The 24,397-nt window shown below is 41.9% G+C and overlaps 1 protein-coding gene across 1 annotated transcript in view; it reads right to left on the bottom strand.

Annotated features, from left to right (window-relative positions):
• ago1 (argonaute RISC component 1) overlaps positions 1–24,397 on the bottom strand; it is a 74,659-nt gene that overhangs the window by 18,753 nt on the left and 31,509 nt on the right. The window contains exons 5-13 of the mRNA XM_079837606.1: positions 22,137–22,273; positions 21,892–22,026; positions 17,632–17,719; positions 10,555–10,702; positions 10,357–10,476; positions 5,083–5,205; positions 754–887; positions 489–673; positions 250–409 (exon numbers count right to left, since the gene is read on the bottom strand). Coding sequence (XP_079693732.1) covers positions 250–409; positions 489–673; positions 754–887; positions 5,083–5,205; positions 10,357–10,476; positions 10,555–10,702; positions 17,632–17,719; positions 21,892–22,026; positions 22,137–22,273 — 1,230 coding nt within the window. The remainder of the gene's footprint in view (positions 1–249; positions 410–488; positions 674–753; positions 888–5,082; positions 5,206–10,356; positions 10,477–10,554; positions 10,703–17,631; positions 17,720–21,891; positions 22,027–22,136; positions 22,274–24,397) is intronic.

Here is a 24,397-nt window from a genome sequence, read left to right as displayed (position 1 = left end):
AAATAATATAAATAATTATTATTTTGTTTAACATTACAACTGTAAAATTAATTTTAATTTCCTAATTTTCAAATGTTAAACAATCAAATTTTTATTTTGATAGAAAACTGCATCGCCAAGCTTTACTCAGAAACACTCAAAAGCATATATATATATATATATATATATTTCAGCCCTAGTGTCAATGCTTACAGACTGCATATTAAATCCAAACACATCCAGGCAGAGACACATCAGTAACACTCTCACCGTTGATGCGGGACCAGGATGTTGTTGATGCCGCCGAGTTTGACGTTGATTTTGAGGCAGAGGTTGGAGAGCGTCTGAGGGGAGGTTTTCACCACGTTCTTCACCTGCACACACTGAGTGGCCATTCCTAGAAGAGTGTCTCCAACACGCTTCACTTCCGCTGCACAAATCAAACGTGTGTGTGTGTGTTAGTCTGAAGCCGTTCGGCAGAAGGGCGGCTCTGCGCGTCACGTTCTTACCATAGACGGGTGTTTTTCCCGGCAGAATGACGATGATGAGCTGCAGTCCAGAGTAGGTGTTCTTCAGGTGTCTGAACATGGGCTCCACGCTGTCGGCTCCCTGAGCGTACTTACAGAAACACGGCTGACCCTGGATGGGCATCCCAGCATCCTTGGAGATCTTACGCAGCTGGTCGGTGAAGTTCCTGAGGGAGAGATGGTCGCAAACATTACCACTGAAGTACTCGTGGCTGTATTATTCTGTACTGTGTGTGGGTGTCCTTACTTGAGCACTTCTTCCCGACACTGTTTCTGCGGGGCGAAGCAAGCGATGGCCCAAACTTTGATCTCAATGCCGTTGTAGAACTGCTTTCCCCTCATATCCCACACACCCTGGTTGGGAGTCGCGATGGCACGATTCTGTTCAGCGTCAGATAAAGCGAGAGAGTTTAGAAACCTCACACTGGAGGTGATGATGGCGCGTCACTGGAGTCTCTCTACACTGGAAGTGTCAACAGTTATGCATTTGGCAGATGCTTTTAACCAAAGTTTTTGATGAACAGAACAGAAAAGAGTCTCTTCCACTCTCACCAAAGCCCTATTGGGACGGTAATTGTTTCTCGTGGGGTCATAAGGTATTTTCATCCTTGACAGGGGCTAGTCTGGGACTTTATTGGCGTCTGAATCCACAATGTCTGTGTTTTTCTCCCACCACCTGTGTAAAAATCTCCGGCCGAATTACCTCCCTGAGTTTTTTCAAGAATATATCACTTCAAAATTCACTGTTTATATCCTTTTTTGACCCCTGAAGAGCACCATACGGTTGCGCTTCAATGTCATTTGGATGCATTTTAAAGATTTTTATTAGTCAAATGCTGGTGAGTATTTACAAGAGCAATATATTTCATCACCACTCAAAAAATAAAAAGAAGAAAAGCATGTAAACATTTGAAATGTGCCATTATTACGGCAGCGATTATATCTGTTATAATAACCAACCATTATGTTTACCTCATGTAAATAAGACGCTGTATTCTGATACTTATTTCCGCTCATTTCCGTGTGGAATAAAATTACATCCTTTATTTTGAGATCAAATACAAGACAGAAAACCATTTTAACTATAATGCGCGTCTATACATCTTCCTATATTTAAATGGATTTAAATAATTAAATAATAATTAGGATATTATTTTCCTATTAATAAATTAAATATGCATTTATTCTTATTATGCCAAGCATATGATCACAAAACGCGCTCCTCCACCGGGAATAAATCACCATCCCAATGCACGAGTTTTATCACTGAGGTGGCGTGCACATTTATTTACGGACGTCCACATGAGAAACAATTACCGTCCGAGTAGGCTGCATTTATTTGACCAAAAATACAGCAAAATCATTAATAATGTGAAATGATTACAATTTAAAATAACAGTTTTCTATTTGAATATACAGTAAAGTGTAATTTATTCCTGGGATCAAAGCTGAATTTATCATCATTACTCCAGACTTCAGTGTCAAACATTTCTGATTATTATCAATTAGAGCCCGACCGGGGGCCAATGCCGATATTAGAGACCTAAAATGTACACTTTTCACAATGTTTAAGTAGCCTATTAAAATCATTCAGATATTGCGTGCCGTTGCGATATGCATATCAGGATATGAACATTTGCGATATTTCGATAATTTCGATATATTGTGCAGCCCTATTGGTGGACACACGATAATTGAATATATATTGCTAGACATATGGTCAATTAGTCTCTTTAGCATTTATGCAAAATACTGGAGCCAAACCTGAGAAAGAAGTCCAGAAGATTCCACAGCGTACCTGGACACGTCATTTGCAGTTGTAACTCATGGGCGGGGAATATGCTAATTTTGAATGAGCGTGCACGCGCGTTATATTTACGAATGTTTGGAATCTATTAATATACACAGGTTTAACTACCGAATCCGCAGTATACGAATCGCTTATGAATCTGGAGGAGAGTTTTCGTAAAGGTCCATTTTACGCGCAAATTACTCCGAATTTTCTGAGTACTCTGATTTGCATTGTACATAAATACAACAAAACAAACATATACAGTGAGGAAAATAAGTATTTGAACACCCTGCTATTTTGCAAGTTCTCCCACTTGGAAATCATGGAGGGGTCTGAAATTGTCATCGTAGGTGCATGTCCACTGTGAGAGACATAATCTAAAAAAAAAAATACAGAAATCACAATGTATGATTTTTTTACTATTTATTTCTATGATACACCTCTAAATAAGTATTTGAACACCTGTCTATCAGCTAGAATTCTGACCCTCAAAGACCTGTTAGTCTGCCTTTAAAATGTCCACCTCCACTCCATTTATTATCCTAAATTAGATGCACCAGTTTGAGGTCGTTAGCTGCATAAAGACACCTGTCCACCCCATTCAATCAGTAAGAATCCAACTACTAACATGGCCAAGACCAAAGAGCTGTCCAAAGACACTAGAGACAAAATTGTACACCTCCACAAGGCTGGAAAGGGCTACGGGGAAATTACCAAGCAGCTTGGTGAAAAAAGTTCCACTGTTGGAGCAATCATTAGAAAATGGAAGAAGCTAAACATGACTGTCAATCTCCCTCGGACAGGGGCTCCATGCAAGATCTCACCTCGTGGGGTCTCAATGATCCTAAGAAAGGTGAGAAATCAGCCCAGAACTACAGGGGAGGAGCTGGTCAATGACCTGAAAAGAGCTGGGACGACCGTTTCCAAGGTTACTGTTGGTAATACACTAAGACGTCATGGTTTGAAATCATGCATGGCACTGAAGGTTCCCCTGCTTAAACCAGCACATGTCCAGGCCCGTCTTAAGTTTGCCAATGACCATTTGGATGATCCAGAGGAGTCATGGGAGAAAGTCATGTGGTCAGATGAGACCAAAATAGAACTTTTTGGTCATAATTCCACTAAACGTGTTTGGAGGAAGAAGAATGATGAGTACCATCCCAAGAACACCATCCCTACTGTGAAGCATGGGGGTGGTAGCGTCATGCTTTGGGGGTGTTTTTCTGCACATGGGACAGGGCGACTGCACTGTATTAAGGAGAGGATGGCCGGGGCCATGTATTGCGAGATTTTGGGGAACAATCTCCTTCCCTCAGTTAGAGCATTGAAGATGGGTCGAGGCTGGGTCTTCCAACATGACAATGACCCGAAGCACACAGCCAGGATAACCAAGGAGTGGCTCTGTAAGAAGCATATCAAGGTTCTGGCGTGGCCTAGCCAGTCTCCAGACCAAAACCCAATAGAGAATCTTTGGAGGGAGCTCAAACTCTGTGTTTCTCAACAACAGGCCAGAAACCTGACTGATCTAGAGAAGATCTGTGAGGAGGAGTGGGCCAAAATCCCTCCTGCAGTGCAAACCTGGTGAAAACCTACAGGAAACGTTTGACCTCTGTAATTGCAAACAAAGGCTACTGTACCAAATATTAACATTGATTTTCTCAGGTGTTCAAATACTTATTTGCAGCTGTATCATACAAATAAATAGTTAAAAATCATTTTTTTTTAGATTATGTCTCTCACAGTGGACATGCACCTACGATGACAATTTCAGACCCCTCCATGATTTCTAAGTGGGAGAACTTGCAAAATAGCAGGGTGTTCAAATACTTATTTTCCTCACTGTAAATGAAATAAACAGTTCATTTCAGGTTTTTCATGTAGGTCTAAACTAGATTTTCAGATACAGAAATAGAGATCAAATGTCAATGATTCATTATCTTCAGTGAATAAATATAGATTAACCCTTATTAAAGTTATTCAGTCAAGAAGAGTGAGCGATATTGATGAGATTTTCCGGCTTTCCGTGTTATATGCTATTACACATCTCCTGATCAAAACACAGGCGAAGAAGAAGCAGATACGAGCGATCTCCTAGAAGCAGATGCATATGAAAAATAACGCGATAACCAACATTAAACAGCATATATATATATATATATATATATATATATATATATATATATATATATATATATATATATATATATATATATATATATATATATATATATATATATATATATATATATATATATATATATATATATATAAAACGCCTAATGTTATTGAATGAAATCCCGACCCAGGACGAGCTATAGGACTGTGATGTTTTGGGGGTGTTGATGGTCTCCATCTGTGTTTTGATCATCGTTTGAAAGAAACTCTATATTATATATTCATATTATATATATATATATATATATATATATATATATATATATATATATATATATATATATATATATATATATATATATATATATATATATATATTCATCATTCAATGCAACATAAGTAATTTTGGGAAAAAAGCCTATGGCTAATTACTTTTTTTGCTGTATTTTGTATCAAATAGATGCAGCCTTGGTGAGCAGAAGAGACTTCTTTCAAAATCATAGTTATTCCAGACTTTTGACCGCTAGTGTATTTTATACCTTCATGCATTCACTGGGAATTGAACCCATAACATTGGTGTTGCAAGCGCCATGAACTCCTGTTTGAGCTACAAGAACAGATCTGGAACAGGAGCAGTTTGAGCTTCAGATACAGTAATATGGCTCTTACCCGACCACCGTACTGCAGGATCGGAGCTGGAAGGACTCTCCCGGTCACCTCGGCCATGTCGTCCTTCACTTTGATTCCAAACTCTTGAATGTAGGGATCCAGATTAAAGTTAGCGTTCTTCATCTGAGCAAAAAAAAAAAAAAAGATTATGAAAAATGTCTTTCATCCAGGCAATATGAACCTGCATCACAGCCCTTTTCACTTTTGTAATGTGATGCATTATTGACTGAAACAGGATAGTCAAGAATGAGGAAAGAAATGTAATAATTTTATCCATTAGGAAATTATTTGAAAATTGGCCGTAACAATATGACATTAGAAAAGAAATGTAATTTCAGAGGCAAGGCAAGTTATTGCATTTTCAGATTACAAAACTGTTTTATTTGGAATAACGTACGGTGGTGAACTGTAAACAATTCAGACCAAAACTGCATTAAGAAAACTAATGGGAAACTAGTAAACATTTTCAGAAAGTCTACATTCAAAGTTTGTCTGCACAATATTGGAAAAAAACTGATTTCGTTTTTCTGTGATATATACTGCGATATGAAAACAATTTCACTGCATAGTCAGCACAATATAAATTAAATATAATTAATCATTGTTAAAGCTACAAAAGTGATTGTCTTTTTCTGTTGTTGTTTAACATTAAATGACAGTCAGCAGCAGTTTTATTAGGCTGCTGTCACTTTAAGACCTAATGCACTGATCCCATATAATGATAAGCATTGGTTTTCTTTCTCAATTGACCCTTCGCTAAGTCACGCCCAAAAACCGCCACAGGCCAATCCTGGCTTAGCAACCGTATCTAGGCGCGGAAGGTCTGTCAAGCTTTCGAGTGAGGGAAACATGTCGAAGCGTTGTGCTTATGGATTGAGCATATCTGATACCCCGTATACTAAAAGTTTGGACGGGGGGTGGATTTTTTTCCCTTCCCCAAACCTAAAACCCAAGGGGAGAAATGACGGTGTTCTGTTGATTTGTCCTACCTTGTCAGATTTTCTTACCGTAGTGCAAAACTATTGCTATATCTATCGATCCATGCTACCGCATCAAAAAATCCTACTGCGTGTTAGCGCTTGTGACTAACTTACATTAAAAAATTCAGGGTAACTTTACTGAGGATTCTTGTTGGGGAAAACGATTTTACAGAGCAAAATACCCCATCAGATTGTTGTGGATCAAGCATTGTGGGAGAAATACATATATGCTCCTTTTATATATAAATATATATAAAATATAAGCGGGAGAATGTTGGTCAGGCTAATGTCTTATTAGATTATTTTCTAATTTCACTTACCCTACAGTGCATGAACATAGCTGTTCCTCAATTTGTGTGTTTACCATTTGAATGGTCAGTGTATGAGGCGGCTGCTGCTTGCGCTGGGACATATAGGCTTTAGCTTCAATTTCGATGAAATTATTATCTAATCGGTTGCATTTTATGTCATGGATATATCCCTCGAATGCATACTGCAGTTCCTTTTGTCTTGCTCTATCAGATATTCAGTTTGCCAAAAATGACTAATTATCTCCTTGGGAACGTCTGACACCGGCGCATACAGTGGGGCAAAAAAGTATTTAGTCAGCCACCAATTGTGCAAGGCCTGTAATTTTCATAATAGGTACACTTCAACTATGAGAGACAGAATGAGAAAAAAAAAATCCAGAAAAGCACATTGTCTGATTTTTAAAGAATTTACTTGCAAATTATGGTGGAAAATAAGTATTTGGTCAATAACAATAGTTCATCTCAATACTTTGTTATATACCCTTTGTTGGCAATGACAGAGGTCAAAAGTCTCCACAAGGTTTTTACACACTGTTGCTGGTAGTTTGGCCCATTCCTCCATGCAGATCTCCTCTAGAGCAGTGATGTTTTGGGGCTGTCGCTGGGCAACACGGATTTTCAACTCCCTCCAAAGATTTTCTATAGGGTTGAGATCTGGAGACTGGCTAGGTCACTCCAGGACCTTGAAATGCTTCTTACGAAGTCACTCTTTTGTTGCCCGGGCGGTGTGTTTGGGATCATTGTCATGCTGAAAGACCCAGCCACGTTTCATCCTCAATGCCCTTGCTGATGGAAGGAGGTTTTTACTCAAAATCTCACGATACATGGCCCCATTCATTCTTTCCTTTACACGGATCAGTCGTCCTGGTCCTTTTGCAGAAAAACAGCCCCAAAGTATGATGTTTCCACCCCTATGCTTCACAGTAGGTATGGTGTTCTTTGGATGCAACTCAGCATTCTTTCTCCTCCAAACACGACAAGTTGAGTTTTTACCAAAAGTTCTATTTTGGTTTCATCTGACCATATGACATTCTCCCAATCCTCTTCTGGATCATCCAAATGCTCTCTAGCAAACTTCAGATGGGCCCGGACATGTACTGGCTTAAGCAGGGGGACACGTCTGGCACTGCAGGATGTGAGTCCCTGGCGGCGTAGTGTGTTCCTGATGGTAGCCTTTGTTACTTTGGTCCCAGCTCTCTGCAGGTCATTCACAAGGTCCCCCCGTGTGGTTCTGGGATTTTTGCTCACCGTTCTTGTGATCATTTTGACCCCACAGGGTGAGATCTTGCGTGGAGCCCCAGATCGAGGGAGATTATCAGTGGTCTTGTATGTCTTCCATTTTCTAATAATTGCTCCCACAGTTGATTTCTTCACACCAAGCTGCTTACCTATTGCAGATTCAGTCTTCCCAGCCTGGTGCAGGTCTACAATTTTGTTTCTGGTGTCCTTTGACAGCTCTTTGGTCTTGGCCATAGTGGAGTTTGGAGTCTGACTGCTTGAGGTTGTGGACAGGTGTCTTTTATACTGATAACGAGTTCAAAAAGGTTCCATTAATACAGGTAACGAGTGGAGGACAGAGGAGCCTCTTAAAGAAGAAGTTACAGGACTGTGAGAGATGTTGAAGTGAGGACTGTGAGAGAAATCTTGCTTTTTGTAGGTGACCAAATACTTATTTTCCACCATAATTTGCCATTTTTTTCTCTTTCTGTCTTTCATAGTTGAAGTGTACCTATGATGAAAATTACAGGCCTCTCTCATCTTTTTAAGTGGGAGAACTTGCACAATTGGTGGCTGACTAAATACTTTTTTGCCCCACTGTACATACTGTAATAGACGGGCCAGGCACGAAAGCTTGTCAGGCGTAGCAACAGTAACTAAGGAGGGTGGGGCTTAGCAAAGGGTCAATTGTTTACGTTAATGTAAGCCATAAGCGACTGTGTTTACAAGGATACTCACCGAGAAGGGCATTGTGACAATCATTTTGAATGTATGTGTCCATTCAAGCACAAAAAGACGAGAAGGAGAACTAAATTCTAAAACTAGTTTTATCAGGTGCCTCATCCATGTTGGGGTTGTTTTATGCAGTGTACAGGCAGTGTTGATAAATTGAAGTGGTTGATGGAAAAGATGCGTTAGAAAATAGCATGCAGATCTTCTTGCGCTTGATTGGTTTAAAGTCCTATTAAAATGCACACAAAGGAATCAATGAGACGAATCATAATTTTTTATTTTATAACAAGTATCCGATTCCAGAATAGGAATCGATTTTCGCTTCCCAACCCTAGCCTCGATCCCCGGCAGACTCCTTACAGCCGAAGCAAATGACCAAAGGCTCATTTTACGACCTCTAATCTGAGAGCGGCAAACCTTTGCATTAGGATGATCCTGGATTATCCGAGAAAATATTATCTTCTTGACTCTCTGTTTGTATAATCAAAACAATTTTTTGGGGTATAATTTGATATCAAAATGGACAATCTACAACCTTTATCCGCAATATTACCGCACTCAATATTTATAAAAGATTTTGTAATCATATTGCGTAGTTGTGCTTGGAGTCGATTGTTTTATTTGTGATAATGTAATGGTGCCGAAATCATTTTTGGCCAGGCTGTCATACAAAGAAATTATGAACACAAGATTATGATGTTGTAGTCAATGTATTAAAGGGTAACTAAACCCTAAACCAACTTTTTTTAGTTCATGATCTGCAAGACTGGGGCTTTATTAATGCTGTTCATTGATTCGAGTAAATGTTTTGACATTTGGGTATAAAGTGTTTTAATTCTATAATATATGGTGTAAAACCGTCTGAGTGCTGCCCTCTTAAGGTTGAACGGTGGCTACTGCAGTTGAATTTTCCTATTGGACGTTGTAGGTCATCGTGATGTAGGATGGTTCTTCCAACGGCTCACTATCCGCGCCCCTGGCACGAGCTCACCACGCCCTCAGAAATGTTTACCCCAATCACATGATGAGAACGGCTTCACTCCAGAATGAACTCTCATGTTACATGAAGTAGAGACATTATGAATGAAACTGACTTGACACTTGCTTTAACATTGTAATGAAGAAAATGCAGTTAAATAATGCAGCTGTCAGTACACGTCAGGCTTTTCTTGCGATATTTTTGCCGCCTGTCATGTGTACAGATAAGTTTCATACATGAGACGCACTTTCAAACCCTGACACGCAAGTGGTTGCCGCGGTAACGAACAACAATACCGTAACGTGCTGGCGTTTATAGTCTAACTTTTATTTGAGGAAATCTGTTTATAATAGGCTATTAGGTTTGAACTTATTGGTCCTGCGTTGCTTATTGATTCAGTTCATTTGAATGAAAATACATCGTATGTATCTGATCTATTTTTAGTGGCATTCGGTGTAAGGATTTGACTGTTCGTTCTCTCTTGCGCTGCTGCTTCACTAGATTTGTCGGCATCTGGAGTTAACGCAGTTTGAGCCAGCGGCTCGCATTGATAAGGCTCTGGGTCTGTGACTCTGTGTTTACAAACAATTGACCCTCCTCCACTTCAGGTGAAGGTGGGGGAGAATGACCGCTCTGTTGCAAAGCTACTGGCGTCACTCCAGTCATTCTCCAGCTTTGCGACTCGTGAGGCAGACAGCTGTCAATCAATCAGTCATTGCGGGTCTCAGGTGCACCCCCCCCCTGACGTTGTCAGATAAATACCTTAACCAAGTTTAGTTCTTCCATTAAATTAAAAACATAAAAAAATATATTTGCCTCATATTGTGATGGTTTAATCAAACTTGTAGGGTGATCAAAACCAAACATCCCTTCCTTACATCACTTTTGTCCACTACTGCATCTTGTTGAGGCTGAAAATAAAAAATGTCCAGCCCCATATTATCCTATGGGTAAAAATACTCTGGCTATGTAGCCATGGCAACAATGCACTTGTGCTCACTATATGTAAACCTGGCCATGGTTTCCCTCATGCACACTAGAGGTCAGCACTCACCAGTCTGCTGATCTCCTCCTGTCTGTCTGGTGCTGATCGTGCTGTGGCTTTGATCATGGTGGATGTTTGATTATCTGTCAGTTTCTTGATGCACCGCTGCCCTGCTACAATGTTGCACACCTGAGAGAACAGCAAACCTGTGTAAGAACAGAGGATGTGGCCAATCGGCATCACAGTCGTGCGGATGACAGGACTCACCTCCAGGGGCAGGTAGGTGTGCTTCTGCTCCTGCCCCACCTGTAGACAGGGCAGGTGGGGGTATTTCAGCTGCAGGTTGTACTTCTGCTTGAAGTATTGAGCCACGGTACATTCTACCGTCTGTCCGCTTTCAAGCTGCAGGGGAAACCTGGGGGCACGATTGACCGGATCAAGATTTACATCCAAATTGGCAGTTACTTTACAAACTATTTGACGGCAGGAAACAAGACACACTTCATACAGATACACATCAATGTTAAACATTAACATTAACCCAGGGTTTACCCATGCATAATGTGAAATTAGTGATGCACCAAAATACTGACACCGAAATGAAAGATTTAATTTAGCCGAAAACTAAATAATAATCAATTAATCATTTATCAATGCTGCATATAAACATTTCAACTGCATACAAGTCCACTTTTTAATGATGTAATTATATTTTTACTCCAATTTGTTGTTGTAATATAAACATTTAACAGTGGCTGTACTAAAAATGATATTTTTAATGACATGTTAAGTAAAGAGATTATAATTATAGTGCATATATTTAGCAAAATGCTCCTCTCTAGAGTTATTTATAGAGACACTGACAACGCAGTTAAAAATGCACCCTCTGAGAAGCGCTAATTAAACGTCACCATTTCAGTTCCTCCAAAACTGTTTTGGCCACAACCGTAAATTCATTTTCTGCCAAGTATTTCATGTAAAATATCAAAACTCAAAGAATGAACATTATGAAAAATGGGACAAGTGTGAATTAGGGGTTGAACGACTTTGACGAGATTGTTTAAAGTCGACATTTATGTGATTAAAGTCGAGTTGACGCTTTTTATCAGTTCTTTTGTCTTTGGGTCGTTGTATTTCTCACAGATTTCGTCTCGTTCTGAATCAGATAAGTTTAGATTAGATTAGATTAGATTCAACTTTATTGTCATTACACAAGTACAAGTACAAGGCAACGAAATGCAGTTTAGGTCTAACCAGAAGTGCAATAGCAGCAAGTGCAGGATATACAACGTTTGCATAAGTGCAGGACATGGATATGTACTGAGTATATATAAATATATCTATAAATAGAGAGATGGTTATTACTATAAACAGAATTTACAGGTGAATAATATACAGATGGTTAATACTATAAACAGAATTTACAGGTGGATATGTACTATGAATATAATATAATATACATTTTACAGATAGAGGTATACAATGATATGTTAGGCTAAAATGAGGAATATGGCAGTGGATTAAGGTAGTGCAATAAATTATGGACAGAAGCTATCCGAAAAAAGTGTAAAAGTGCAGTGGAAAGTGGTTGCATATTACAGTTAGAAGTACAGTGCAAAATACAAATGTAAACAGTAGGTACTGTAAACAGTCGGCAGTGCAAATGAGCATAATCCAGTTACGGTGTGGTAGTGCAAAATGAATAAGTAAACAGTTGTTACTGTGATAAACAGTCGGTAGTGCAAATAACAAAGTGAAGGTGGATGTGAGGTAGGAGAGTTATCAGTATAAGAGGGGAGTGGATCAACGGGGGTTAGAGTTCAGTAAGGAGACAGCTCTGGGGAAAAAACTGTTCTTTAGTCTGCTGGTCCTGGTCCGGTGGATCCTGAAACGCCTGCCGGAGGGCAGGAGAGAAAACAGTCTGTGGGCTGGGTGAGAGGAGTCCTTGAGGATGCTGCGAGCTCGATGCAGGCAGCGTTTCCTCTGGATGTGCTCGATGGCAGGCAGTGGAGTCCCTGTGATGCGCTGGGCAGTTTTCACCACCCGCTGCAGTGCCTTGCGCTCCGCAACAGAGCAGCTCCCATACCACACTGCCACACAGTTGGTCAGGATGCTTTCTATTGCGCAGCGATAGAAGTTCACCAGGATAGCCGAGGAGAGCTGATTCTTCCTCAGTGTCCTCAGGAAGAAGAGGCGCTGGTGAGCCTTCTTGACCAGGCTGGAGGTGTTGGTCGTCCACGACATGTCCGCCGAGATGTGGATCCCCAGGAACTTGAAACTGGAGACACGTTCAACAGCCATTCCATTGATGTGGATGGTGTCGTGTGTGCCTCTTGACTCCTTCCTGAAGTCCACGATGAGCTCCTTCGTTTTGGTGGTGTTGAGGAGCAGGTTATTATCAGCGCACCATGTGGCCAGGTGCTGGATCTCCTCCCTGTAGGCGGTCTCATCGTTGTTGCTGATGAGACCAATCACCGTAGTGTCGTCCGCAAACTTGACGATAGAATTAGATCCATACACAGGCTTGCAGTCGGCGGTGAAGAGGGAGTAGAGAAACGGGCTTAGCACACAGCCCTGTGGTACACCAGTGTTGAGTGTGATGGATGTGGAGCAGGTGAATCCTGAACGAACATTCTGGGGTCTGTCAGTTAGGAAGTCCAAAATCCAGTTGCACATTGAGGTATTGATGCCCAGGTCTCCAAGTTTGGCTATTAACTTGGTTGGGATGACAGTGTTGAATGCTGAGCTGAAGTCAACAAACAGCATGCGTGCATAAGTGTTCTTATGGTCCAAATGGGTGAGCACAGAGTGCAGTGCCATGGAAACGGCATCCTCTGTGCTCCTATTGCTGCGATAGGCAAACTGGTGTGAGTCCAATGTGGATGGTAGAGAGTCTTTTAGGTGTTCCAGGACCAGCCGCTCAAAGCACTTCATGACGATGGGTGTGAGTGCTACAGGGCGGTAGTCATTAGGGCACCTCGGGTTAGAGTGTTTCGGCACTGGCACAATGGACGTGCGTTTAAAGCATGAAGGTACAGCTGCTTGGGCAAGAGACAGGTTGAAAATGTCTGTAAAAACCCCAGCGAGCTGCTCCGCACATGCCCTGAGAACACGACCAGGGATGTTGTCTGGTCCAGCAGCCTTGTGCGCGCTGATCCGGCTCAGTGACTTGCAGACATCTGTGGTGGAGAGTGTGATTGGTGGGTCAGCTGAGGGTTTGAGCTTGGTGGCAGTTTCTCTGTTGTCTCTTTCAAAGCGAGCATAAAAGTGATTTAGCTCGTTCAGGAAGTTGACATCAGTGGCTGCGGGGGTGGAGTGGGGGGGTTTGTAGTTACTGATGGCCTGGATGCCCTGCCACATGCGTCGAGGGTCAGAGTTGGAAAAGTGACCCTCTATCTTCAGCTTGTAGCAGTGCTTGGCCTTTTTGATGCCCCTCTTCAGGTTAGCTCTGGATGTACTGTAGGCTTGTGCATCTCCTGATCTGAAGGCAGTATTGCGTGACTTCAGCAGGAGTCGAACTTCCCTGTTCATCCAAGGCTTCTGATTAGGGTATGTGGTGATCTGTTTCTGGGTTGTAACACTGTCAATGGTGGTATTGATATGATCCAATACAGAGGAGGTGTAGAAGTCAATGTCCGTGTGAGCGCCACTGGTGGCTTGAGAAGCAAACACACTCCAGTCTGTGTGTAGAAACCTTTCCTGGAGTGTGGAGTCAACCCCCGCAGGCCACACCTTGAAGGTCTTTACTGCTGGCTTCACACGGTTGATGAGGGGTGAATATTTGGGGATGAGGAACAAAGAAAGGTGATCTGACTGTCCCATGTGGGGGAGGGGTGTCGCAACGTAAGCACCAGCCATGTTTGTGTACACATGGTCTAAGGTTTTGTTTCCTCTGGTGTGGCAGGAAACATGCTGGTGAAACTTGGGTAGCACTGACTTTAAGTTTGAATGATTAAAGTCACCTGCAACAATAAAAGCAGCTTCCGGGTGATCAGTCTGTTGTTTACTGATGGCTGCGTGAAGTTCTTTCATAGCAAGCTTGGCATCAGCATCCGGAGGAATATAGGCTGCAGTTATAATGGTGGAAGTGAACTCACGCGGCAGATAAAACGGTCTACATTTAACCATGAGAAACTCGAGGTTAGCTGAACAATGACTCCCAACAATAGCAGAGTTTGTGCACCAGGCTTTGTTAATGTAAATGCACAATCCACCACCTCTGGTCTTACCGGAGCCATCTAATGTTCTATCCGCCCGGAGCGTGTGGCATCCCGCTAGCTCAATAGCGGTGTCCGGTATTCCGCCGTTTAGCCAGGTTTCCGTGAAGATTAGGACGTTACAGTTCAAAAGTTTCTTGCTGTGTGTGATGCTGAGTCGAATCTCCTCCATTTTGTTCACTAGCGACCGTACATTGGCAAGGAAAATACTGGGTAAAGAGAGCCGATGTGGGGTTAGCCTTAGCTTTAGCCTTAGCTTAGCTCTCAGACCACCGCGTATTCCCCGCCTTTGTTTACGATCTCGGCGCCGCCTGCGAGCACTTCCGCCCGGCCGGGTAGAGTGCATAGCCTCGGGTGTCCTAGCGATCTCAGGAAGGAGTCGAAGATTGTCCATAAAACTGTCGGAAATTCGCAAACCAATATCCAAAATCTCACCACGGGTGTACGATGTTAAGGCACAACTATTCTGAACGAACAGACCCGAGATGAGCAGGAAAAATACCGCAAAATTGCAGAATCTGGAGAGACCCAGAGCCTCGCTCTGTGAGTGTGACTCGTGTGACTCGAACCGCCTGGCATGAGAGTCAGACGCTCTAACAAGGAGGCTAAACAGCTCTACCTCTCATTTCAACCAGACGATCCCACAGTAGCTGCACGAATCTCCAGCTGTCTAGCGGACATCATAAAGACAGCATGGATGAAAGAACATCACCTGCAGCTCAACCTGGCAAAGACTGAGCTTCTCGTCTTCTCTGCCAATCCGACGCTACAACACGACTTCACCACGACTTTGTTTATCTTAAATCATCCCTTCAGGGTCAGTCAGAAATCTTGGAGTAATCTTTGATGACCAGCTGTCCTTCAAAGACCACATTTCAAAGACAGCTCGCTCATGCAGATTTGCGTTGCACAACATTCGGAAGATCACACCATTCCTAACTGAGCATGCAACACAGCTTCTAGTCCAGGCCCTGGTTATTTCTAGGCTTGACTACTGCAATGTGCTTCTGGCAGGACTTCCATCCTGTGCACTCAAAACGCTTCAGAATGCAGCGGCACGTCTGGTCTTCAACGAGCCCATGTCACACCTCTCTTCATCTCTCAGCACTGGCTACCACCAGAAGCCTTCGCTCAGCTAAGGAGCGTCGGCTTGTGGTACCATCACAGAGAGGAATGAAATCCTTCTCCAGAACATTTTCATTCACCATTTCCAGCTGGTGGAACGATCTTCCCACCTCCATCCGGATGGCAGAATCACTGACAATATTCAAAAGACAGCTGAAAACTCATCTCTTCTGTGAGCACTTCATTTATATAAAAAAATATTTAAAAAATCATATTATTTCTTTTTCCACTATTCCCTCCCTATTCTAGCATATGCTACTCTAAGTAATGTCCAAAACTTAGTATTTCAGGCAATTTTTACATTTCTTCGCCTCTTCATGACGGATCCCTTCCTGTATTGCTCAGTTGTAAGTCTTTGGATACGTTTGGTGGCTTTGGATAAAACCGTCTCCTAAATGCATAAATGTAAATGTAAAGGCTGCAACCTCTAGCATCAGTCGCTAGAGCGTCTCTTGAGATCAAAGGAGTGAGGTTTCCTCGCACAGCGACTACTAGCTGGCTTCCAATACACTCAACCCCCCTAAACCTCACTCCCGTCCGGGTCACGGCACCAATGTAACCCCTCCTGTTCGAACCGCCCACTCCAAGCGGGACTCGAAACCGGGTCCGCCGGCATGAGAGTCGGACGCTCTAACAAGGAGGCTAAAGCGACTACTATCTGGCCTAGAGCCCTGCATTTCTGCCCGAGCCCGACGTGCCCCGACTTTTTACGCCCCTAGGGCCGGGCTTCGGGCCAATTTTCCCGTCATACCTCAAACGCGGGCCGGGCTTCGGGCCTTTATAGGCTTCTCCTTCATTTTATATTTTAGACATTCAATAATTAAAAGAAACAATGAGATGTGCTGCGCTGGTGGAAACAACATGAGACCATGATATCGCGAGTCCGCAACTGTCAAGACTGACTCACACAGTGTTTAGAGGACGGCGCTATGCAACACGCATCGCCGCAAATGAGTAAAGCAAGCCAACACGCAAACTGCCACAAGTGAAACTGAAAATAAGCTAAGTCTTAGATGCTCAAAAACACAACCATCTTCATTAAAACTAATGAGACTAAAGGCTCTTACCAGTGTTTAAGTCGCTCGTTCTCCTAATGCGGTCTTTGATGTTGAAATGAGCTGATGAATAAAATGCTCATATCGGTTTCTTTCGTTGACATGAACTCCGTTAAATGTGCATATAGCGCGGGAATCAAAGATCGGATTTATATTCATTTTGCGGAGAGGTAGGTAAGACAACCTGCATGTTTTTTTTATTTTTATTTGTTTAGATTGTGTAGCCCGTTTCGTTTGCGCGCGCCGTTGCGATCTGCCTGCCTCATCTTGTCGAAAATGCCTTTTTAACTGTGATGGTGGTGATAGTAGGCTAAATGTTTAAACGATGCTTTAAGTGTTTTATATGGATTTTATAAGCAAGACAAGTCAAGTGTTGATTTCAGAGGCTAAAGCGTTGGGTTAACTCACTGGCCGCTTGGTCGTCACTTTAAAAAGCAAAAGCTTTAATTTAACAAACAAAAAAAGGCTTCAAACATTTTTCTAAATTAACTTAAACTAACTAAATTAACATTTAACGAAATATAACTACTTTGACATTAAAAACAAAACTGAACTATTTTAATGGCTGCAATTAATGTGTAATAGGGAGGATATTTTCTGTGCCACTGAATGTTTCTGTGTGTGCATGATCTGCATGTGATGTGGGAGCGGCGATTAACGTACAATAAGCTGTTTAAAACGTGCATTCACACAGCATCCAGATGGTATAATCACACATGTCTTGTGGAGAGCTCTCGAGTATGCATTTATTTGTCATTTTAACTGTTTGGAAACGGAGTGTAAAAGTGGACTTCAAAGATTTCTTGTCCTGTTGCGCCCTCTATAGGCCATGACCAGCGACTAGTCAACGTCAAGCTGAGCATTAAAGTCGTCGAGTCTGTGCAACCCCTAGTTTGAACTCCCATATGAAAATTATACTATTGTTCCGTTCCCAGAACTATACTCACGTTTGGTGACTAGCAGGGCGACGCGTGACGTTGCAGACACGGTACTTCCTTTTCATTTGACCACAGTGCGTGACCTCCACCTTCAGACCTGGAAATGTCCATCAGAACAAAACACACAAACATAGGTCAAACAGCGTGAAGAAGCTTGCAATGGCTATTATTATTTGAGGTTTTCAAAACATTAGCAACTCAAACTGCAAAACTAGATTGCATGCATTAAAAAAAAACAAATCTGGCTACACTTCAAGCATTCGGTTTAATTGACAGACAACACATTTCTGTGTTTGTCATGTTGCTCCTCTAGCCAATTTATTTTGCAGTTCCCTGCACCAGAACCAGCACCATTTCGGCGTTTCACCAGTGTGAAGTACAGAAACTGGGCGGCACTCACAGGCACAGCAGGGTAGCAATTACAGTATTCAGTATAAGACCAAAAAGAAAGGCCAATCCACAATAATTCCCTTTGGAATACATGAAGACAAGTCCGAATTTAGGATTATTGATTTATGGACCTATTATGCCCTTTTTCAAAGTCTTTATATTGTTTTTGGGCTCTACTAGAATAGATTTTCATGGTTGAATGTAAAAAAAAACCCATAATTTTTTCATTATTTGATTGTTGCGGCTCCTCTCTTCCCAGTCTGTCAGTAACGTTCCGTTTAGTTCCGGGCTCTAAGAAGCCCCTCCTTCTGAAAAGCACAGTGTGCTCTGATTGGTCGGCTGGATAAGTGTGTTGTGATTGGTCACGTGCTTCAAGCGTGTTTGGAAAATGCCCCGCCCCTTACCATAACCACCAGTTTCAACACACTACTAACTAACTCAACCAGGCCCCCGCCCCTTTATTCTGCGTATTAATTATTGTAATGAGGAATATTGTGATGTGTTCATTCCGGAAGAAAACTCAAGACTACAATGGAGGCGTTTCAGGAGTTCAGAAACACTGACACTGATTTAGAGAAGAACTCAGTTCGGAGGGACTTTGTGCTTGGGAAGAAAGCTAAACATGTAAAAAAAAGCATAATGGCATAATCGATTTCTGTATAAAAGCATTATATCAAAATGACTCATCTAATTCAATTGATCAAATAAATGACAAGGCAAATCCATGGCAGGACGCTGAGATCATCCAATGACCTCAACCTGATACTTCATCTCAAAATAGCAGGGGTGTAAAAGTACACATATTCACACAAAAAATGTTCAGGTGCGGGGCTTTTGGTTCGGCATGCATTTAAAACTCTCGAGTTTCCCCCCTGGATTGGAATAATACCGTTTATATCGATATATTTTGATGCGAATGCATCTGAAAAACAATAAAAGACACTGAGTGTACTGCTGTGGGAGAAGTGCATGATCCGAGTTATCCTAAACATGATATGTGCTTTATATTAAGTGCTTCAAACTCACTCAAGAGCATACAGTTTAAAGCGGCTTGCCCTCATGAGTCATGTCATATGCGTGCGCTGTTTAATGCTTAAAGTCAGCATGATAATCTTTTCCTCCCTATTGTGCCATATATCTGAGAGAAACGGCTTCTGGAACAAGAACAGATGCAGGGCGGGGCTTGATTTTGTCTGTGGGGAATTGATTGGATGGTAGTGGTTTGCTATTGGTGGATCTCATGTGAGTGACAGGTTGAATTTATTCTGAATCAAGATTACGAAGCACATGAATTAAAAAAAATTATGACGTGCATGGTAATTCATTTATAATAAATACTGCACAATTCCATATAAGAAAAAGAATAATTGTCAGTTTTGATTTCATGTTTTCCTCAGTGAATAACTTTGTTGTATCCTTTATCTGTAAATGTTAGAAATGTATATTAATATTTCCATTTTGCATTAATGCTAACAGCAAGCGAGTCTCTGTTAAACCTCACTGAACGAGCGCCAGCGCGTGTCAAACAGACTATTTTTGACTAAAATATACATTTTGAAAACATACACTATATTGCCAAAAGCTTTGCCTTTACATGCACATGAACTTTAATGATATCCCATTCTTAATCCGCTGGGTTTAATATGGAGTTGGCCCACCCCTTGCAGCTCTAACAGCTTCAGCTCTTCTGGGAAGGCTTTCCACAAGGTTTAGGAGTGTGTTTATGGGAATTTTGACCATTCTTCTAGAAGCGCATTTGTGAGGTCAGACACTGATGTTGAACGAGAAGGCCTGGCTCTCAGTCTCCGCTCTAATTCATCCCAAAGGTGTTCTATCAGGTTGAGTTCAGGACTCTGTGCAGGCCAGTCAAGTTCCTCCACACCAAACTCACTCATCCATGTCTTTATGGAGCGACGCTTTGTGCACTGGTGCGCAATGTGCAGTCATGTTGGAACAGGAAGGAGCCATCCCCAAACTGTTCCCACAAAGTTGGAAGCATGAAATTGTCCAAAATGTCTTGGTGTGCTGAAGAATTAGGAGTTACTTTCACTGGAACTAAGGGGCCGAGCCCAACCTCTGAAAAACAACCCCCCACACCATAATCCCCCCTCCACCAAACTTTACACTTGGCACAATGCAATCAGGCAAGTCCCATTCTCCTGGCAACCGCCAAACCCAGACTCGTCCATGGGATTGCGAGACAGAGAAGCGTGATTGGTCACTCCAGAGAACACGTCTCTCCACTGCTCTAGAGTCCAGTGGCGGCGTGCTTTACCCCACTGCAGCCCACGCTTTGCATTGCACTTGGTGATGTAAGGTTTGGATGAGCTGCTCGGCCATGGAAACCCATTCCATGAAGCTCTACACACTGTTCTTGAGCTCATCTGAAGGCCACAGGAAGTTTGGAGATCTGGAGCTCTTGACTCTGCAGAAAGTTGGCAACTTCTGCACACTGTGACACTCTGGGATTTTACGTGGTTTATCACTTTGTGGCTGAGTTGCTGTTGTTCCCAATTGACCTATCGGTAAGCCCCTCCCCTCATACGCAGATGAGCCAATAGCAGTTGAGTATCAGTTGCGCTGGGACTGGAACTCGGACATCTTTAGGTGTCAGCGCCATAGAGAAACATTGGAAAATCGAAGCTCTCATCGGTTTGATGGTGTTTATGCTACAAAAATGCTAAAACGTCATGCCTGAGGTACTGTAACACTGACTCCAGGGATCCTGAGAGGATTTTGTGTTTGTCATACTCTCGTTAAGTTACGATTAAAGTCCCTGCTAACATACAAACCGAAATAACTAACTGTTCTCACGTCATGTAACACTGTAGGTCAAAAACATGAAGGTCAGTGCCTCTCCATATTAAACTGGTTATATGTAAATTAATTTCCTTTTAGAGGTCTACATTATCTGTCCTATTAAGGAGGACTCCTATTTTGATGGGTATTATAGTCTCCAGGTAACGAAAGGGAGAGCTTGCACGCAGTTTATCGGAGTTGTTTTGCACATACAAAGTTTACCTGTTATTAACTGCACCCTCGAAAAGGCATACGGTCTGTACATGTTTGTTTACTGTTAGTTGTTTGAGTGTTTTTGTGTAATTTGCTGTGTATGTTAATGATAATGCAACGGAGAGAGAGAGTTTGTGAATGAGACGTTAATGCGCACTTCTTATGCTTTGTTTGTTCAGCTCTTACGATGATTTTTTGGAGTGAATAACGATGCAATAATCTTCATAAACCATCAGTTAAGTTTGGCCATCATTCGGACGGGGTATACGCTACAATCTGTGTCCAAAAACATCTTGGGATAAGGTTTTCACACTGACAGCTGTACATTGTAAGATATAGCAACTCCGTTTGTTTGTCCGAGTTAGCAACAGTAAATAAGGGGGGCGGGGCTTAGCGATAGGTCAATTGCTTCCACTTTGTTATAACACCACTAACAGTTGACGGTGGAATATTTAGTAGTGAGGAAATTTCCCGAATGGACTTATTGTACAGGTGGCAACCGATCACAGTCCCACGCTTGAGTTCACTGAGCTGAGTGTGATCCATTCTTCCATGAAGTGATTGAACACATGAATTCAGTGATTTGGAGGGGCGTCCCAATACTTTTGGCATTTGGCAATATAGTGTATTTTACATCCATAAGTAGAAGCACTTTAAATCCCTTTCCTTATTTGTTTCCCCCCTTGCCTTACCAAAAACATACTGAACCGTGACTTCAAAACTGGAGTACATACCGAACCATACTTTTTGTGTACCGTTACACCCCTACAAACTAGCCAAAGGTTGGAAACACTTCACATTTTCTGATTGGTTGCCAGGCTGTTATTATGCAGGTGCTAAGGTGTTCAGAATGAAGGATAAACCCACCTTTGATCTCCTTGGTGAAACGGACCCTTTGTGAGTCGGTGAGTGTCTTCGGCTGCTCATCGATGTTGCGGATGTCCAGAACTTCACACATGAACTCAATGACAGGCTGAGCTTTATAAAAGGCCGTTGCAGATACTGAAAACAAAAAAAGTTTGAAAATACATTTTCTATATTTAAGTACAAAACATTGATTGACATTAAATCAGTGAGCAATCGAGAGTAAAAAAAAAGCAGTGACGTCATACCGTCAATGTTGAGCATCATCTTCCACATGGCTGGCCGGACAGACTGATGGAAGCCGAACCACACCTCCCTGCCTCCACCCAGAGGATGGTAGTATCCTTCAGGAGGAGAAAAGAAGGAGCGGCCCACTGGAGTGTACCTGCAAATAAGAAAGACGGATGGTCCAATAGCTCCAAATCTTACTTTAGTGTGTAATAGAGCTGTTTGTGAATGCAAAAGATCTGCAAAGTTTAAAAGATCAAAGTGCATGACAAATAATGTTATTGTCTCCCAAAAGAAATAAAAAACAAATCCTCTGTAATTCCAGTCTTTCGTCTTGTATTAACCTATGTAGGTTTGTAACAAATTTGCATAATGCCAGTCCGTGGTCTTCATTGGCTACCTGTGAATGACGTCTGCTTTGCCCTGCCCTCAAAAACTGTAGTTGTCTCTGAGACTGGGAGAGTTTGGTTTGTGTTGTTCATGTCGAGAATACGCTGATTTCTGCGATGCCAATCTACTTTGATACACTTTCGAAGAATGAAACTCTGGCTCAAATTGATATGGTAAAACCGACGCCTTCATTAAAGGAACACGGCGACTTTAGATAAGTTAGATAAGTCCATACACACCATTCTCATATGTGCGTGCCATAACTCTGTCTAATGCACCCACCACTAGCCTAGCTTAGCACAAAGACTGAAGGTAAACGGCTCCAGCTAGCCCACTGCTCAATAAGTGACAACGCCAACATTTTCCTATTTGCATGTTGTTGTGTTTTGTGTGAAGTTTTTTCTTTTGTAAAGGTTTGTTATTTCTGATTTACATATTTTATTAAATGTTTATCTTAACCCAGAGCTACCAATGTTGCAAGTAACACTTTATCAGCCCAAATAGTGTAGTGCCTCTTTAAGAGAGGAGTGTGCTGTGAGCACATGTGACCGGTGTTTACTACGTGAAAAGGAAGCGTGAGATTCATTCAGTTTGTAATCACTTTCAACCCGGTGTGCAGCCACTTGGTAAGCTCTCTTAATCTCAAATGTTTTCTTGTATACTTTAATGATGTATGCTTTATGTTGTCTGCTGTCGCCATGTTATGTTGTTGTGCTGTGTTTATGTCCGTTGCACATGAAAGATAACGCTATTCCGCTATTCTCCGGTAGATCAAAGCAGATTAGTTTACTGATAGAGATAACGCTATGCGCTGTATAAGATATAAATTGACGAGGGGCGAAGCCGTGGGATTAACATTTAGATTCATAACATCACTATATTATACGTGTTCATTTGTATTTATTTTATTTAGTTTAATAATGTTTGATGAAGTAGGAATCGCAGACTTCCTGGTTTGCCGCGGGGCATTTTGGGAGCTGTAGTTTCCTGCTTACTGAAACGATTGCATGCATTTTGCATGGGTTTGTGGTAGGATTTAAGTATGATGCATAATGTTTGAAGTGTGAATTGTGTACGTTTAAATTATGCAATTATTATTATTATTATTATTATTATAGTATATTAATGTTATTATATATTTGTATTTTTTGATTAATGTTATTTATTGTTATTGGGCTATTGAGGTAAAGAACTGGGGCTGGTTGTAGTATGTATATGGTAATTGAAACGTTGCATTTCTTGTTATTTCAGGTTTATTACCTGGTTACCATTTGTGAAAAAATAAACAAACAAATGTGGAAGACCGAGTAATATCCTTTTTGTACACTGGGTTGCCCTTTCCGTGGGAAGAAAACGGAACAGTAATAAACCAACGGCCCAAGCACGTTAAGCCATATCTGCCACTGCCCTATCAGCATTGACCAGTGAAGGAGCACCAAGGGAAGAGGAACAGGCCGAATAGACCCTCTGTCCACAGCACCTTGGTCAGTGCAGAGAAAGGAAGATGGATTTGGCAGAATTAGTGGCCCTAAAAGGAAAGCGCTCAACAGCACAGAGCTCTTTCAGCAAGAGAGCCAAAAAGCTGTTCCTCACTGTAGACCTCCTAGAGAAAAAGGTGCTCATCGACGAGATCCGAGCACTGGGTGTGGACTTTGGAAAGCTGCACGACACTGGACTCGAATATGTTGATGCTCTAGGAGAAGTGGAAAGTGAGAAAGAGAAAGCAGAAAAAGAAGCGGCTCATGTAGAGGAGAAAATGGCGACATGCCTTGCCACCTATACAGAAACGCTCCGGCTCGCTAAAGAGACGTTATGGTCCAAATTCGCCTATGTTGACCTTAAATTGTACGCCGACGGTGCAGAGGAGAAATGTGCTGAGGTGGAGAACACT

This window comes from Gobio gobio, assembly GCF_949357685.1.
Source record: "Gobio gobio genome assembly, chromosome: 15".
Taxonomy (NCBI): Eukaryota; Metazoa; Chordata; class Actinopteri; order Cypriniformes; family Gobionidae; genus Gobio; species Gobio gobio.
Note: the sequence above shows the minus strand (reverse complement) of the source record. Positions and strands in the feature narration are given on the sequence as shown.